At 35.6% G+C, this 19,024-nt stretch overlaps 2 protein-coding genes across 2 annotated transcripts in view; both read left to right on the top strand.

The window, feature by feature from the left end:
* LOC111700536 (glycine receptor subunit alpha-2) overlaps positions 1–19,024 on the top strand; it is a 45,716-nt gene that overhangs the window by 12,431 nt on the left and 14,261 nt on the right. The gene's annotated exons all lie outside the window — the stretch shown is intronic.
* Positions 5,336–6,654, top strand: LOC111700542 (uncharacterized). The gene is made up of 3 exons (XM_023471502.1): positions 5,336–5,622; positions 5,764–5,929; positions 6,459–6,654. The coding sequence occupies exons 1-3, from the start codon at positions 5,346–5,348 to the stop codon at positions 6,595–6,597; spliced, it is 582 nt and encodes a 193-aa protein (XP_023327270.1). The 5' UTR covers positions 5,336–5,345; the 3' UTR covers positions 6,598–6,654.

Genomic DNA, 19,024 nt, shown 5'->3' with positions numbered 1-19,024 from the left:
TTTAGAAGCAGATAAGAAGACGAAAAAGAAGAAGGAAAAAGGATGCAAGAAAATTATGATTGAACTTTTCCAAATACCTTCTATTTTGATAAAAAAAAATCTAACTTTTGTCTTAAAGGGACAGACTGGCTATTAAAGATAGTTAATATGAGAATGCAGTGTTTTGGACAAATTCTTTGGGATTCATTAGAGACATATTAAACTTTTTAAAGATCTGTAAATCCTGAGTTTAAGCGCAAAGTCAACATTCAAAATCGTACTTTTTGGTGGATACGTTTTCAGAATTGTTTTTTTTTTTAATTATTAAATAATGGCGAGAAAAAATGTAAACAAAATTTTATAGTAAACTAATTAGTTGTTTAGGAACAGGTTGAGAAAATAAAAATTAACTCTAATCATCAAGAACAAGTAATCTTATTCAATTATTAGTTTCTATAATCTCTCTTTAATCACAAAGATTTTCTTGAATTTTTATAAAAAGACGACATTTGAAGAATTTGAAGAAATCTGCGAAAAATTCATAGAAAATAAGAAATTCAATATAATGATGAAAAAGGAAATAATTAATTTTAACTTCAATTTATTGACAAATTTCTGTTGAAAAATATGTTCCTAAATATCTAATAAGTTTATTATATAATTTTTACTATATTTTTCGTCGTCTTATTTAATAATAAAAAACCGATTCTGAAAACGAATCCACCCAAATTCATGATTTTGAACGTCGACTTTGCGCTCACACTCAGTAATTACACATTGTGGAAACGTTTCATATATCTGAAATGAATCCTAAAAAATTTGTCAACAACACTGCATACTCAGTTTAACTACCTTACATAGCCGGTCTGTCCCTTTAAAAAATCAAGAATATGTAACGGCATTGATGAAACCGCGAATGAAATAGTTTTAAAAGTTTAAAGTTAGAAATGATTTAATAGATTTTGTTAAATTTATTACAATAACAAGTATCGCTCAAAACAATCACATTTTTTAATTTATGAAGCACGGACCATGGACCTGCATTCAATGTGCGCTGGTTCAAGCTGAAAAAAATGGTTGAACTACTCATACGCGGCTCAACCATGGCTCGCTCTTCATTAAATCTGGTCCCAGTATGAGAAGATTTAATGAATATTTTTAACAATTTATTTTGCAATTAAAAATTTTAGAAAAATTTTGAAAAACAGTAAGTTTTTTTCTGACTTGTATCTTCATTTTAGTTTTGCCAGGAATGTCTGACTCAACAACTGATTGACGGTTCAGGTTCAAATATAAATTCATCGTTCAAAATTCTGAGAATATTTTACTTAGAATTCCGCCTTAATAATGACAAATGGAATAAGAAAGTCTAGAAAAGGAGTGGATATTTCCGACAGAAGAATTTTGGTTCTTGTTAGTTCCTCTTGGACATAGTGCTTAAACTGGAGAGAGTTATAAAAGAACCTGACTGTTCTGAGCTCCCTTGATGTTTACATATATAACCAGATTCAATCGAAAGAATTAATAACAGCTAACCGGGCTTGATATTACGGAGTTTATTTAAAGCAGCCAGTAGCAAAATCTGGATCCAGCTAGGTAAAAACTTCCATTCTCCAGGTTAATACAACGTTAAAAGATTTATGCAGGCCTTCAATGTTTCTTGTAGTTCCGTTTTTTCTTTTCAATTTGTGTGCAAGGGTGTAAACCCCCCATATACACCCCTGGTTAAAGTTTCTCTAAATTGCCTTTTTCTCTCTCTCACCCTGTATCTCTGAATACTTTATGAAGCGCCTCTCAAGACCTAGTTGTTACCTCTCTAAAAGCTGAATGTACATTTTACACTGAGTCACTGAGATTTAATGAGCGAGACCGGTTTGACAATTTTCAACCGCTTCACTTGATTCGGTGCAAAAGAGAAGTGGTTAAACTAGGTTTTTGATATTTCTTACTGTTCTTTAAATCTGGTTTGGGAGGCTTGGTAAAATATATGTTTGTTTGCACTGTATTAACCTATATATGTATAGATAAATAGAGAGATGATGATGGAAAGGACCAAATGATAAAGAAAGATTATTGTATCTCTAAAAGCTGATTTCTGAATATGCGGATGCAGGGTAAAAAAGGGAGGCGTACCGTGAGGTATTCTGGGGGGATTGGTTGTAAAGGATTAAGTATATAAGATGAAGGGCTGGGGATATTGAAAGAACCCACTGAGGCTGCCCTTATCACCTCCCCACCCTCCCCACTTCCCGCAAACACCAACGAGTGAATATATTAAGATTGATCTAATATTCTTGCAGGGGACAGAAAAATCAATCTTTCACAGACTTTTTTACTCCCTACCAATCCTGATTTTTTAATGTAGTTAGAGTTCACATTTTTATGGCCATTAGAGCTTAGATTTCAAAAGAAGGTTTGATGTGCACGCAGGATGTCAGAGGATTTGGTTGTTAAAAACACATCATAAGTAATAATGTTCATTTTTTTGGTAAATAATGAATAATTGGGAAACTATTTTGGTGAAATTTTAATTTGCATTAGTATTTAAAATCACAACTTGGACCCTTTCAGATCCCGTTTTAAAGTTTTTTTTTTGTTGGAAACAAACCAACAAATAAGTATACATATATTCCTTGAGACTTCATGGCCCGTATTTTCAGTAATAATTTTTTTGTGTATAAAAAATCCATTTAAAAAAAATTAAGATTATTCTGAGCGATTTAAAATAGTTCTTGAAAGAACAATTTAATAAATTGCAAACAGTTCTACACAATCTTAGATCCTTCGTGATGGAACGAAATTTGTTTGTTCACATACATTTTGTCTGAAAACGAAATAATGCCCAAACTCTAGCAATGATAAATATATCGAAGATCTACGACATCAAGTTGCAAAGATTTTCAGAATATAGAACAGATATAAAAATTTACTAGAAAATTTAAAAAAAATATAAAACTACCCCCCCCCCCCCTTCCGACCCAGTCAAACTCCATTAGATGGGGAAATGTGAAAATAATATTTTCATGTGAAAATGATGTTTACAGTCTCTTTCCGAACTATCCTAAATTTACCCTCTTATCAAATTATCTAAAGATTAGGTTTAAAGTATTGTCCTTGCACCATCAGATGCTAAAATGCTATAAAGTAGAGAGAGATGCAACCCCGAGGAAAATATAACAGATGTTGCAACTTTTGCGCTAATTTACAATGCCTAAACTCATCAACAATTAAAACTTGTCTTTCTAATCGATGCAAATTCGTGAAAAAAAACATCCGATTGGTCGGAACTTTCCAGATAACTGCCCCCCTCCCCATACACACACAGGATTAGGGCTTTATGAATGGTTTAAAAATGAGGATTTCTATATAGACTTTCATTTAGAAAAGTGCGTTGCAAATATAAACAATTTTCAGCCTAAGCTGAGCCAGGCCTAAGTAGGTAAATAAAAATATGAGAATTCCTAATCTATCTTCTTTCGTAACTCAGAGATAAAAATATTGGGTTTTGGTTTTAAGATGAACAAACTTAATATTATTTTTTCAAGTTCTGAGCAAAAGAATATTTTTAAAGATGACCCAAAATTACACTTAAAACATGTCTAATTCAAAAAGTCTAGAATGAATTCATTAACATTTTTATCCTTAGAGATTCTGAATAAAAGAGGGCTAATTTTGGATTATTTTGGTCTCTTTTGGTTCTTTAGCAACAACACTTTATGTAGCATTTCCCAGTTGGATCTAAAAGCATAGTCGCATATATACTTATAATGGTTTAAAGGACTTGCAACGGACAGTTTACAAAATTAACTAAAGTTTTATTAATGTAAAACATTTTTCAAACATGAATTCAGAAAATATGGGAAAATACTACTTTTTCCCTCTAATTCAATTATTTTAAGTTAATCAGACATGTTTTCATTTCCGGAGGTGATTTTTGGAGATCACGACCTTCAGGATCATCTGAGGTCAAAAAAAGGTCTCAGAAAGGAATCCGAACACCAAAATACCTATGATTTGATGATTTGACATGACCATTGATTTAATATTTTGACCTTTTTAGAGGTCATTATTGAAGGGTGTTCAAACTTAAGGTCGTGTGTCAATATCAGCACATAATTTATGGGTTAGCAGAAAATATGAAAACATGTCTAAATTCATGGAGGTCAAAATTGAGAGCAATGACCTCCAATCTCAGATTCTGGTCCATGTAAATGACCACAATTAGAGAGTGCATGCAAAATTTCAGCCTACTATCTCAATAATTAGGACCAAATACAGCCTGTAAAAAAATTGGTGTCACAGAGTGTCGAATTGCCCCCCCCCCCCCACTTTAGCTAATAATTCATAATTTGGTCTAAAACTAGAAGTTAATATTTGATAAAAAATTTCCGTTTATATTGTTTTAGTTAAAATGCAACTATAGGCTCGTAAGATTAGTGTTATGCCATGGTCAATGATTATGATGATTTACGTACATGTCTTCATAACGAAACATACCAATATTATTTATACAAAAGAATAATTCCCTCAACAATGTCTGAGTGATCAGCTTAAGAAAAAAGTATGATTAAAAATTAATGATAATGATAATTATCATTAAAGCCCGGCCCCCCCCCCACTTCTCCTTCCTTACACCCTCAAAGGAAAACAAATAAAATGTTCCGTACATATTGAGGTTTATGCAAATACACGATATCATTACACGTTTACTTATAAAACATGGAAAGCACAAACTAAATACCATTAGAAGACCAGCCGTCCTCGCAATACCATACTAACAACCAATAATAGTTTGAAATTATGAAGTCTCAGAAACTTATTGAACTGTTGTGCAAAACAGGATTTCTTCCCATCAAGAAGGATATGGATGGAAATGTTAGGATGCATTTTTTTGGGCCCATGTTTCTTTTTGTGAATGCAATAAGAGTGGGTGCTTTTATCGCTTATGTTTATTTTGGCGTTCTTGACTTATTTGCTGAAGGAATGGAAATGAATATGAATGATATGCTGATACTGATGGCTCGACTGGTTGGATTAATGAGCGGAATGGGAAATGCTCTGATCGCTGGGTTTACTGCGAAACGTCTTGGTCCAAACACGTTTACAGGTACTAGTGAGATGTCCTGGAAAGCTTGGTTTTTAATAGTGTTTTTAAACGCTCAATTTGCTTCTGGTACCATCATACTGCAGACCCCACTATATTCCAAGGCAGAGATAAATATTTTTAAACATTTTAAAAACAAACTTATTTTATCACAGTTTACTGAATACAAAAAATTTTCTTTTTGCCATAAATCTATAAATTAGTTTCAAATTCCTTCATAATTGGATTAAAAAGTTTCAATCTCTGTTCAAAGGAGCAATCCATGATAAGCTATATTCTTCTTGTTGGGTCTGTTGGAATACTTGTTCCAATTGCTTTTGCCGACTATGTCGTCTCAATGGCTGGATGCTATTCATGGATTTCTGATTTGAAAACTAGACTCATATCTGCTCTCTCTAAGCCAAAAGTTGAACTGGAAGAGTTTCGAAGTATTGAGAAGGATGCTAGCCTGGTCTACAGTTCTCTAGAACCCTTTTCTTTCATGATTTTTAGCATGAATCAGATGTTTTGCATCATCTCAGTTTATCTTTCTGTTCGAGGTGAAACCATTTAGAAAAATATATTGCTGTATATATGGTGAAAATCTATAAATTTGAACAGCTGCTTCAATACTAAATTATATTTATAGACTTCCATCTTTTGTTATTTTTGATTTTTAATTTAATCATTTAAATTTTCAGGAGGTTCTTTGTACAGTAAAACTTGTTTGATACACTTTACAGCCCTTTATGCAGTTTTGAATTCAGTTGTAAATGTTATTGACGATCTTTACACCCTAAATGATGATATTGCTCGAAAAGCCGAGGAAGATTCACTTCGCCAATCTAGCCTTAGAGAAATGTTAAGGTGCAATTTAGAAATTAAAAAAAATGAATATTTACAGCTTGCACCGTGGTTCATGTTGTTTAAAACCACCTAGACCAAAGCATAACATACAGTTTCATATTACTTTAAAATTCAATTTTGATGCTTAAACCGGTTTAAAGGTAAAAATTCTACAGTGCTCTTTGATTCAAAATAATTGGAAAATCAATGTTTGGGAATTAAATTAATTAAAACAGTTAAATATTTCATATGTGCACTTGCTTAACACCTTCATTGGATTTAGCACAGACTAAAGCTGGGACAGCAAGCTTAATCTAACTGCTTTTATAAATGCATACACTTTGCAGTACACTGATAGTGATTCTCAAAAAGGGTTTTATGATAGAAAGATATGTTTGATAAATAAACTTTTAAAAAATTGATAAACCATCATATAATGAGTTAACAACCTGCAAAGGGTATATTTTGACCGTTTCTTCGAGCTACTGTCCCTTCAAGAGTATTTAAATATGTTTCATTATCAAACTAACATTTAAAAACATGTTTTTAGCTTCAGACAAGCAGGGACTAACCTACGAAACCTTGGATTGATCACTGGTATGGGGTACTTCACTATAGAACGAAATACTTTGACAGCTATGCTATCCATCACACTTACTTACCTTATTGTACTCCTTCAAACATTCTAAACCTATTTATGAATTGTAATGAATAAATGTTAAAACACTTCTGAAATAAACGCCCAAATACAAATGTCTAAAATAACCCTTGAAGAAAAAAACTCTGAAAGAGACAAAACCCTAAAAGTTCGAACTCCTGAAATTAACTTTTCCACAAAGCTGGAACCCCTAATGGATTATTCTGAACACAACTCCCAAAACGTTCTGTGTAGCATAACAACACAAGGCAATTTAAAAAGCTGGGAACTCTTGTATTGTGTTATTGAGATCAATGTTCGATATCAATCTTATTTATCTGTAGATAAATTTAACCTTTATTCGATATCCTTTATGGTAATCGTACCCAGTTAAAGGTTGAAGGAAGATTTAATAAGGCAGGTAATAACTGAAATAAAATATGGAAAGGTGTAATTTTTTATAGATCCTCCAATTATAATTTGCACTTGCCATATCCCCTTATGACTGTTTTGATATCCTGACCCAAGGATGTAATGCAAGGAAAGTTATTTCAGAAGTGTACACATCTTTTGAACTGCAGTGTACTGTCTCTGGGCGGTAATGTAAACACAGGACGGATGTCGAAGCCTGAAATAGGATCCATCTTTCACATAGAAAATCAATGAAATATTCTGGTCATAGGAAACTAATATGTAAATTATCAAAATTTTCAAAATTTAATGCTTTTAATCTCCTCGGATACTAAACGAACACTGATGCATCTGTTCTTGTTTACAAATTCCTCCCAAAGAGGACTGGTTTCAATATGTACACAGAGTATACACGACCGCAATAAACTTTCCTTGCCTTACATTCTTGTCCTGACCATTGAAGCATTTTGAAACATCTTTAGTCTTCAAATTATCTATATATTTACGATTGTATACACTAACATTATTGGATCTAGAGAGAAATGTTCTTTTTCAAAAGATATATTTTTAATCTCTTGAGAGGTTAAATATCATATTTAAATTGATGCCTTCAAACTTTTCACATTTAATTTTGTTTCTTTTAAAGTGTTTAAATTATAGAGGATTTGAGTCAGACTCTAATAAAAACGCATAAATAACTTCCAGTATATATATTTCTTATACCTTATTGCTAGAGGGTTCAGAACTAGAGTCAATATCGATATCACACGTGTAGATGTTTATCAGAACTATGCCCCGTATCTGTTCTCTCTCATTCTGTTGAATCTTGTGGAACTTGTTTAACGCTGAATTTTTAAGGTTTTCATAGAACAGATTTGTTGGAGGATCTTGTACTTCTAGGAACTGGCCAGGCAGGGTTAACTTGGAACCATAAACAGCCTCAGAGGTGGAGTCTTCTCTGGGAGATGTACATAAACCTAATAGAACCCATGGCAGGTGTTCAAACTAATTGGAGGAGGCTAGACGAGCACGTAGGGAATTCTTTAACTGCCTGTGGAACCTTTCCACCATGCTGTTGGACTGAGGGTGGAAGGCTGTGGTGGTCTTGTGCTTGATCTTGAGTAGGGAGCAGATGGCGGACCATAGGGATGAAGTGAACTGGGCTCCTCTGTCACTTGTAATCACTACAGGTACGCCAAACCTTGAGATACATCCATGGAACATGGCGGAGGCACACTCCGCCACAGAAATCGCAGTTAGAGGTATAGCCTCAGGCCATCTTGTTGATCTGTCGATGCATGTGAAGAGGTATGTAAAACCATGAGATGAGGGTAAGGGACCAACAAGGTCTAGATGCACATGTGCAAATCTTCTGAAGGGTACAGGAATCTTTTCAGGGTGAATGTGAACATGGCGGAGGACTTTTCCTCTTTGGCACTGCAGGCAGGACTTGCACCAGTCACGGACGTCGTTGGCTAAGCCCCTCGAGACAAACCATGTAGAAATAAGACGTCTGGATACCCGAACTCCAGGATGTGATATTCCATGTAAGGTGGAGAAAATGTTAAACTTTTGAGAAGATGGAACCAAGGGGCGGAGAACCTTCGTCTTTGCGTCAAAGAGCAGCAAACCATCCTGTACTGGAACAGTTATGAGGCGGAGGGTGGGGGAAACCTTTAGGCCAAGTATATCAGGGCAGGACAGCTGTACTTTGGCTAATTCTGAAAAATTAATCACTGAAGAAGTTGGAAAAGGTGATGGAGTTGTTGAAACTGAAACCTCAGACACCTCCAACACTGCCGACACCTAAGACACCTCCGACACCGCCAACACCTCAGACACCTTAACTCCAGGGGAAGGAGGCAGCTGTGGAGCAGGGGGAGATTTTGGAGGAGGACGGGAGAGATTGTCGGCCACTACATTTTCAGCTCCAGGTGTATGGCGGAGATCACTGGTGAATTCTGAGATATAGGATAATTGGTGTTGCTGGCGGGTGGACCATGGCGGGGAAACACATGAGAGAGCTGATACCAGGGGAAGATGATCAGTCAGTATATGAAATTTTCTTCCTTCCAACTCAAAGCGGAAATGGCGGAGAGCAAGAAACACTCCTAGGAGTTCTCTATCGAAGGCGGAGTACCTCTGTTGTATGGTGGAGAGCTTGGCAGTGAAGAAAGCTAGGGGGCGCCAACCACCTGACTCTTTCTGCTGTAGAGCTGCACCCACGTGTGTGTTGGAGGCATCAGTGACTAGTGACACCTCGGCGGATGGAGAAGGATGTGTAAGAGACATGGCCGAAGAAAGGGCGGATTTGGCTCTATCAAAGGCGTCTTGTAACTCCTGGGACCAGTTAAGAACCTGAGGATTTCCAGCTAGGGCATCAGTGAGAGGGCGGAGAGTTCTTGCAATCCCAGGTAAAAAACTGCGGTAAAAGTTGATCATGCCTAGGAACCTCTGGAGACCACGTACATCCTGGGGATGTGGTTGGAGGAGTAGGGCATCTACATGATGACGTAGGGGAACAATGCCAACAACAGTAATCTTATGTCCCAGGTACTCAATCTTGTGTTGTACAAAACTACACTTATCCAGGTTCAACACTAATCCGTTCTGAACCAGGAGCTCTAGGACAACCCGGAGATGCTCGATGTGGAGTTTCCTGGTCTGACTGGCAATCAGGACGTTATCCAAGTAGATGAAAACAAAGGGTAATCCTCTAAAGATCCTGTATATCAATTGTTGAAATGTTTGAGCTGCATTTTTCAGTCCAAACGGCATATATAAAAACTCAAACAATCCAAATGGAGTCACAATGGCAGTTTTACAAATATCTGCCTCACTCATGGGAACCTGATTGTAACCCTTCACTAGGACGAGTTTGGAGAAAAACTTGCAACCTCTTAAATTGTTTGTAAAATCACTAATGTTAGGGAGAGGATACCAGTCTGGTCAGGTAACATTGTTTAAACAGCGGTAATCGCCGCAAGGACGCCAGGATCCATCAGATTTTTGAACCATATGTAGAGGTGAGGCCCAAGGACTATCGGAATAACGGATAATCCCTGCCGATTCTAATTTTTGGAACTCAGCTTTAGCTTGTGCTAACTTAACTTGATCCAAACGGCGGGGGGGAGCCTATAACGGTTGTCCTTCTGTTTCAATCACATGCTCCACGTTGTGCTCAGGGAGTTTACCAGGTGTTTGTGGATTCCAGGCTGCAGGGAACTCATCCAGGAGAGAGGCAACATCAGGGGCGAGTTTACACACAGAGGCAACGAAGGAATCGGCGGGAGAAAACCTAGGCGGTGCAAGAGGTTCAAAGGAGAGACTTTGAAGAACTTGGCGGTTCTTGGTGTCGACTAGGAGGTCAAACTCTGCCAGGAAGTCTGCTCCCAGGATTGGTTGGTCCACGTTGGCGAGGAGGAACTGGAACTGGAAACGGTCGGGAACCAAACTGTAGAGGAATCAATCTGGAACCCCAAGCTTTAGTTGGCTGTCCATCAGCCATTAGGATGAAGGGGGCTTTTCGGTGCAGCTGAGGAACGATGAGGAAACACAGATCTTGACGCTCCAGTGTCAACTAAATAATCACGGTTTGACAGGGCATCTTGAAGGTACACGAGATAACCGCCGACAGGAAGGCTGTTTAATTTTTCCTCCTCCCGTCAGCTCTGGCGTTTCCCTGGAAACTGCAAGGAGGGCGACAATTGTTGGCTGCAGGACCAAAACGTTTGTGGAAATAACACTCAGAGTTTGATGGACCTGGGGTTTGACTAGAGCGGTTTGGTGATGGGCTTCTGCGGTCATGAGCTCTACCACGTGATGGGGAAGATGATGAGGTTGATTCTGCGGCTAGGAGGTAATCAGTAGGTATAGCTTTCCTGGCGTCCCACAAACTATCAGCGTATAACGCCATTTCACTAGGGTTTTTGAATTCCCTGGAGACTAGATGGTCTCGACGGGCAACCTCTCCAGAAATAAACCTTGGAACAGGCAACCTGGTTTCTTGTCCTCTGGGAGAAGGGCCAACATTGTGTCCATGAGAGCAGTAGGGCGGTGGTCTCCCAGCCCAGGGTGATGAATTAGTTTGGAAACCTTTTGCCAGCGTGATAGAGTATATGAGGAGACAAGCTTGGCCTTTAAATCCTCGTAAGGGGTTTCTGAGGAGGCAGCAGAACCCATGATCAGGCCGCGTACCAAGACCATAATCTTCTGGGGAAGCTTCTGGACGATGTGGTCGAATTTGGTATGTTCAAAGTCAGGGGTCACCAATATAGAGGACGTGAGTCAGACTCTATTAAAAACGCATAAATAACTTCCAGTATATATATTTCTTATAACTTATTACTAGAGGGTTCAGAACTAGAGTCAATATCAATATCACATGTGTAGATGTTTATCAGTACTATGCCCCGTATCTGTTCTATCTCATTCTGTTGAATCTTGTGGAACTTGTTTAACGGGGCCAGGCATCGTCTTCCACAAAATCTCTGATAGTAATATAATTGGAAACATTTGAAAAAAAAATAAATACTTTAGACTCTTTGTTGATTACAGTGCATGAAAGTTATTACTTCTTGTTTAGCCAACAAGAAGCGTCCTGAATCACTCTCACTAGATTGGGAACTGATAGATTGTGTCCGTGTTTGACAATGATAGTAAAGAGATAGATTGTGTCCATGTTTGACATTAATAGTAAAGAGATAGATTGTATACCATGTTTGACATTGATTGTAACAAGATAGATTGTGTCCATGTTTGACATTGATATTAAATAGATAGATCGTGTACGGATTGATACAGGTGTGAAAGACTTCTATGGAGTAGGGTATTTACTACAAAAGTGGAAGCAGGAGTGGCGAGTATCAAGGAACCCTAGTTAAATGCCAAAGTCTCCAAGAAAGAAAAACCAAATTAACACTTGGTAGTACTGAGAGAAACAGTATGAGGAGATATTGTATCAGAAGAAACAGAATTAGTTAAGAGTGAAACCAAAATGTACAGTGTAACAGTGGACAGTTTTATTAAAGAATCGGATATCAGGAGACCAAACATGAAGGAAACCAGGAGAGAGGATGGAAACCTTCAATGCAAGAAATTGAAAGCCCTGTTGAAGAGAGTCGAAAAAATGGAGTTGAAAGGTCAGAAAAAAGATGAAGAGTTGAAAACATTGAAAAAGATTCAAAAAGTGAAAGCAATGTTGGAGCAGAATAAGAAGATGGATAAATCACAACAACACATGGAGTATCTACATGGGTTAGTGGGAACTGGGAAAGCAACTGAGGATATATACTATGAAATGTGTGACATTAAATTTATGATCAGAGAAAAAAATAGAGGATATCATTGAGAGGGCTACCAAATATAATGGAAATCCAGAAATAATGCTTGAATGGTGCGAAGAATGTGATGCGAAGAATAGGATGCTGGATTCATGCAGCACAGGAGCAGCTAGAAGAGAGATAGTGCTGTTTTATCAAACGGGAGTAGAATTTGAGAGATATGAAACAGGAGTGTTTTTTGCAGAAATGGTGAAAAGATTCTCACAAGAAAAATATTATTTCTGCCAGGAACAGGAGTACTTAGATAGGAAACAGGAGAGTGGTGAAGATACCAGAGAATATTATACTGCAAAGGAAAAGTTATGGTTTCACGCATACACTCCAGATAAGAGGAGTCTGGTAGAATTAAGGATGAAATGCTAAGGGGACTGTACGATGCAGAGTAAGGAAGGAAGCAGGCCTGTTTTTCATGCCTAAAAAACAGCAACAGGAAAGCGGAATTAAGGTGTACTAGACCGCCAGCTATCTTCTGATAGACATTAGTTAAAAACTACATATATGCATAATTTTAAGACAATAGAAAACAGAAAAAGAGCGGATAAGATGTGGGAAACAGGAAACATGCCACAAATAGTTTTGAGATTGTAGAAAACAGTAAGAGAGTTGATAAGATGGGGAATATAGGAAATATTAATTCAGGAAAAGAAGAACAGATACATAAATGATTGCGGACATGGACTGGTATGAGAATTTAAAAAAGAATTTCCTAGAATGGGAAACCAAGAATCCAAACAGGATAACAAGAGGCGGGAACAGGAAACCAGTTGAATGATGTTTATCATGCGGAACAGAAGGATATTGATTTGTGAAATATTTCCGATAGTTTAAAAATCAAGACTTAAAATCCTGAGTTCCCTGGAAACCTGAAGCATCCCGGAAAAATACAAGGAGTTGTGATGGATTGGCAAAAGATAAGTCTAAAAAATAAGAATAAGGTGGTCGATGAAGAAGAAAATGAGAAATAGGATCAAGTGTATTTAGAAGAGGATGAAGAAGAGAGAGTGAAGATTGAAGGACAAAAGGACTGAGTATATCTAGATTGGTTAGAATGAAAGTGTACAGCAAGAATAGAAGTGTCATAATCAGTATAAACAAGAGTGCAACACTGTTCAAGAGTGCCTAAAACCTCCATCATTCCAGAACAAAAGTGCAAAGATGTTCCCAAGCAGTAGTGCCAAACTGAGTATAAAAAGAAAGATGCCAGGCTCTATATGGACAGCAGTGTAACACCAACTATAACGAAAGGTATACCAACAAAGATGAGAAGGAGTATAAGACAGGATACAAGATGAATCGTTCTAATACCCAGGAACAGGACTGTGGCACAATACAAGAGAATCAGTTGGAGACGGTGAACGGCAATCTGTGTCAGGTATTGTTGAGGAACAAGCCCTTTGATAACCCCAAGAAGGAGTACAATAGTGCACAGAAGTCCGTGAAGAAGATCACCCATGAGGATGAGTTCGACATCAGGACTGATCACCAATACAAAGTTGAGAAGGTCCGGAAATGTAGACAGGTTCCTGAACAAAATGTACAAAACTGTTTCTAAAAGAGTGGGCTCCAATGAGAAGGTCAAAGAATGTCAAATTGTCCGAGAGTGCTCTTCAGAGGAGGTTAGAGAATGTAACCTTGTAAATAATCATGTCTGCAATGGTATCCATGGTAATGAAGTGCCCTCTATGCAGTGCAATGATGTATACAAGGTAAAGGTCGGGATGAACCTCATCAAGTATACCAGAATGTTTCCTAGATGGTGTGGCAGAATGTTCCAAAGGGGAAACATTGGGACAAGCCTAGACAAGGATGACATGATGTGTCAAAAGAAGATTGACATGAAGTTCTCAGAGGGTAAACTGACTAAATCTCTGTACAGAAATGCTTGTAAATCAATAGGGGTCTGTCATCAGGTTCCAAATGAGGTCCACACCAGTGTACTCAGGAAAAAGTATGTAGAAAATAAGGGATAGATATATAGCCCTAATTTTCAACATTCTCTACCCCCCCATTTTTTAATTCAAACCGTGTAACACTATATCTGAAAACCTGAACTACGTTGTAAATTATTGATTATCTACGTTTGTAAATAGCTTTGTAAAACTTGTATTGCAATAGACATAACCTGGCTACGTCTGTAAATAACTATGTCAAACCTGTATTGTTATTAGCTTAACTATGCGTGTATATAACGTTGATCAATTTAACTTGTGAGAGAGAACCCAAAGTACATTTAATTGGAATCAAACTTCACTTTGATTACAGTGTAAGAGTAATTACTTCTTGTTTAGCGTACAAGAAGATATATTGTGTCTGTGCTTGACATTGATAGTAACAAGATAGATCATTTTCGTGCTTGACATTGATAGTAAAGAGATAGATCGTGTCCAGATTGACATTGATAGTAAAGCATTCTTGGAAACCGTGAGTTCTTGATTGAGTTGTACCTTGGTTGATAGAGTGTAAAAGACTCTTATGGAGTAGGGTATTTACTACAAGTATAATACAGCAAAATGGATTCTAGTACAATAGATGGCATTGTAGAATTTGTACACTCTCAGTACAGTCGTAATCTGACGTCACAAGTGTAAATTCAGTTTCTGTGTCCGACAAAATTATCAATAACAGTGATATGTTTAGAAAAAAAATACTTATTTTACAGTAAAATAAGTGCAATTTTATTTGGTCTTGGAAAACATATGAGAAAATTTTGTTTTCCTTGTAACATTGGACACTTGTGACGTCGTGTATAATTGGTCTATTTCTCTGTTACCACCTATTGTACTTGATAATCTATTTTCATTTAGCTAACAATAGAAATTAAATGTTGCAGTTCTTAGAAAAGAGTGGTTAAATTAGAAAAACACACATTAAAGTTTAAGTAGCCCAAATTAGATTATTCTTTTTTCAATTCAATGGATAATTATTATTATTAAGTAAAATACAATATATAATAAAGGCCTATTTAACTACAATAGGACTAATCGATGCTGTAATTATGCTTTGTTCATGCATGTACTTTCCATAACCAGTAACTGGCATAAACAAAAAAATCCTGTATTAGTAATATTAAACAAATTCCCTGCAATTATTTTTTTTTAATTTAGTTAGTTTTGTATTTATTTAACACATGCAGCTTATGAAAAATTAAATATCTTTATCTCCATTAAAAAGATATTAAAATAAAATACCTTTCCTTTTTTGTTAGGTATAACATTATAATGTAAAATAAGAAAAGTAAGAACTCAATTTTACTGCAGAATTGAATTAATAATATGTTTTCAGTTTGTAAGTGAAAACAACATAAAGAATAGGGCGACATTAATAACACATTTTAATATTAGAACAACATTATTACTGTCAAGTGTCGTTCTTCATCATTTACTTTTTCGGTGCTATGGAAACGCCTCAACACGGAATCGGACCCAAAAAAACCGGAAACCTCCCCAAAATGAATATTTTTAAAGCGTTTCCTGTTTTTTCAAAAATTATTGGAAATCCCTCAAATCCAATTTTTAGAGGAATTTCCCGTTTTTTTGAATCGTTTCCTCGATTTTTAGGTCGGATTCCGGTTTATCAGGGTCTTATATTGTTGAGGGAAACGGACCCAAAAAAAGGGGAAACCGATCAACAAACTGAGAGTTTAAAACTTTTACTGAAAACCGGAAACTGACCCAAAAAAAAGAGGAAACGGACCCAAAAAAAGGGGGAACCGATCAACAAACTGAGAGTTTAAAACTTTTTCTGAAAACCGGAAACTGACCCAAAAAAAAGAGGAAACGGACCCAAAAAAACGGGAAATGAATCAAATGTAAATATAGCGGAGACCGACCCAAAATATTCGGAAATCCCTCTACACTTTTTAGTTTTTGAGGGATTTCCGATAATTCTTGAAAAAAGAAGGAAACGGACCCAAACTCACTTTTGGGTCCGTTTCCGTGTTGAGGCGTTTCCATAGCACCACATTTTAAACCCTTTTCATACTGCGGGTAGGTGGTGGTGGGGGGGGGGGGAATTGACCCCCAAACCTTCCCTTTTGCTGCAATACCTTTTTCTATGCCAATTGAAATATCTGTTTTGGCGAGCAGCTTTTAAAACTTTACCAATTTTTTTAATTTGGAAGATAATTGGATAATTTAGCAAACTTAAATAAAAAGGGTGTAGGTGTTTGATAATATTATTTTTGTTCACAGATCATGCAGTTTTTGATCTATATAACACGTTCTGCCAAATAACCTATAATGCTAATGGTAATCTTATGAAATTTTTGTGTACTTATCTTGATCATTATTTATTATGTTATTTCTAGAAATAACATTAAAACATATATTAATTAGAAAAGTAAAGTTAATTCATAAATTTTTAAAAATTCCTTTAGAAATCTGTTAATCCAGAAACCAATTTAACTTTTTAGCACAGTGCTTAAATGATAAAGTGAACATCGGTTTTAAAAAAAGTGTGTTTCAATTTCAAATGGGATGATGAAGGACATTTAAAATATGTATAATACATCAATTTTCTAATGTATTACTTATCACACACACGATCACCAACGTACTAAGGTTTTGCACTACTCTAGCCGAGATAGGGTTGAGCACTGCATTAAAAAATTATATTCTTCAGGGCTTAATTTGTTTTTACAAACACCCTTTATATTTTATAATATTTTACACATTTACAACCAATTAAGAATATAATATATGAATTTCATTAAAAAAGACATAAAATGTATTTTTCTGTTTTTATTTCTCTTTTATCAGGGCTCTATATCAAAATAAGAATACTTTTATCTCTCTTAGGATTACTAGTTAAAATAATAAGCTTGCTTGTTATAGAAAACACTATTTCTTGCAACCTTGTAGTACTAGAATTTTTAAAATCATGATAGATCCTTCATTTTACATGCAATCCACGTACAGTCAAACCTTTAATAACGAATACATCGAAAGAATTCATCAAATGTCGTATTCTTCACTTTCTGATAATGGAATGTTGCGGATATATAGTTTTTTAATTTAATGATTATATGGAACTCTTTAAAACTGTTCCCACATATTTATGGATATTTATTTATTTTCGCAAATACTGAAATTTACGTAATATAGTATAAAACTCATTGAACAATTGTCAAGACGACATTTGATAAATTCTTCCGATGTATTCGTTACTTAGGGTTTCACTGTATTTGATTAGATACGGAAACTATGAGAGAGAATTTTTCACGGAGCCAGAGAAAGTAGTGAATAAAAAACAAGAAAGGAAATGATAGACGTAAGAGAATAGTTAGAGGAAAACCAAACCAATTTTTTAAACAAGAAAAAATTCTTTTTTTTAAATTCTTTTTTTTACTTTTTTTCTCTTCTCTCTCTTTATTTTTTCTTTTTTTTTATGACTGATAGAGAGAAGAAAAAGAGAACATTACTCAATTATGTTTTAAAAATCCAGTCTATACAAGTTATTAGCAAATGAATGCTACAAGCGAGTAATAAAATTCAATATCAACATCCAAACCTAATAGTTAAGATTAGGGCAAAACAGGAAGCAAGATCAGCCCGCGTAAAAAAAGTATTCACTATAGTATATAGGGATACTCATGGTAAAGTTTTTTGGGACAATGACGCAACAAAAATCGTTGGGGTACATAAATATTAACCAATCTTGAGTAAAATAAAATAATAGAAAGATCTCTATAACAAATTTGAATCATGTTTACTAATGTATCGTTTTATTTGAATGCGTGAGCGTGTGCCCACACCCTTTAATCAATAAATTATTAAAGTTAAAAAAGATACGGAAACTAAACCATTCTATTTAAAGGGACTGTAGAGTGTAGACGCAATTTCAAGGGACCGTTCATTTATCTGCTGACCAACAAATTGCTTAAAGGGTTCTGTTGATAATCAAATATACCGCTCTACAATTGGAGAATACCCTTGAAATTACGGCTCAGTCTCTTTAAACAGAAGCATTTTATAGTGACAATTCAAATTTTGTTGTACAGCACTCTTCACTAAAATCCAATATTTCTTCGGTCAGAGTACTGCAAATCACTGCAGTACTCACTGACAGCTTAGTTGAGGTGACTTACAACTCTTTCATTGACAATAAAAATCTATTCTTTTGAGACAATATTTTGCTTGTTTGTTACGACATTTCGATATAGTTATGCAGTTCATAGATATCATGTTTGGGGAATTTTTCGTTGATGAATAAGATCAAATTTGAATTTACTGCGATTGACAATAAAGATTCATTGATATAACATATTTATGAGTGATAATTAGAAATTTCATTTATATGCAGATTTCTGCAGCTTGTAAAAAATTCTTTTTTTAAAGTTGGGAAACTGTAAATGATTTAACTCTTATTGAAATACTATATGTTTACAATTATATATTCTCTTATTGAAATACTATATCTCCAAAAAGTTACCCTCGTACCACCGTTTATGAATTCGTCGACGAGGACAAAGCACGACCTTCTTGAGTACTGATATTAAGCTGAAAGATAAAAAGGCTCCATACTTGAGAATGTATATACAAGGTACAATGTACATGTGCGTTTTGTATAAACCCTCTCATTTCTTTATAACCTAGTTTCTTCCAACAAATTTAGCTGTTGTGCACTAAACAGAAATGCATGCATAACAAAACACTTATATCTTCTTCCTTCCAATTCTTGAATCTAACCCCTCCCCTTCATATTTAGAGAGGGATAAAGAAAAACGAA

The sequence above is a fragment of the Eurytemora carolleeae genome, unplaced genomic scaffold, assembly GCF_000591075.1.
Source record: "Eurytemora carolleeae unplaced genomic scaffold, Eaff_2.0 scaffold88, whole genome shotgun sequence".
NCBI lineage: Eukaryota > Metazoa > Arthropoda > Copepoda > Calanoida > Temoridae > Eurytemora > Eurytemora carolleeae.
This window is presented reverse-complemented; position numbering and strand designations above follow the sequence as displayed.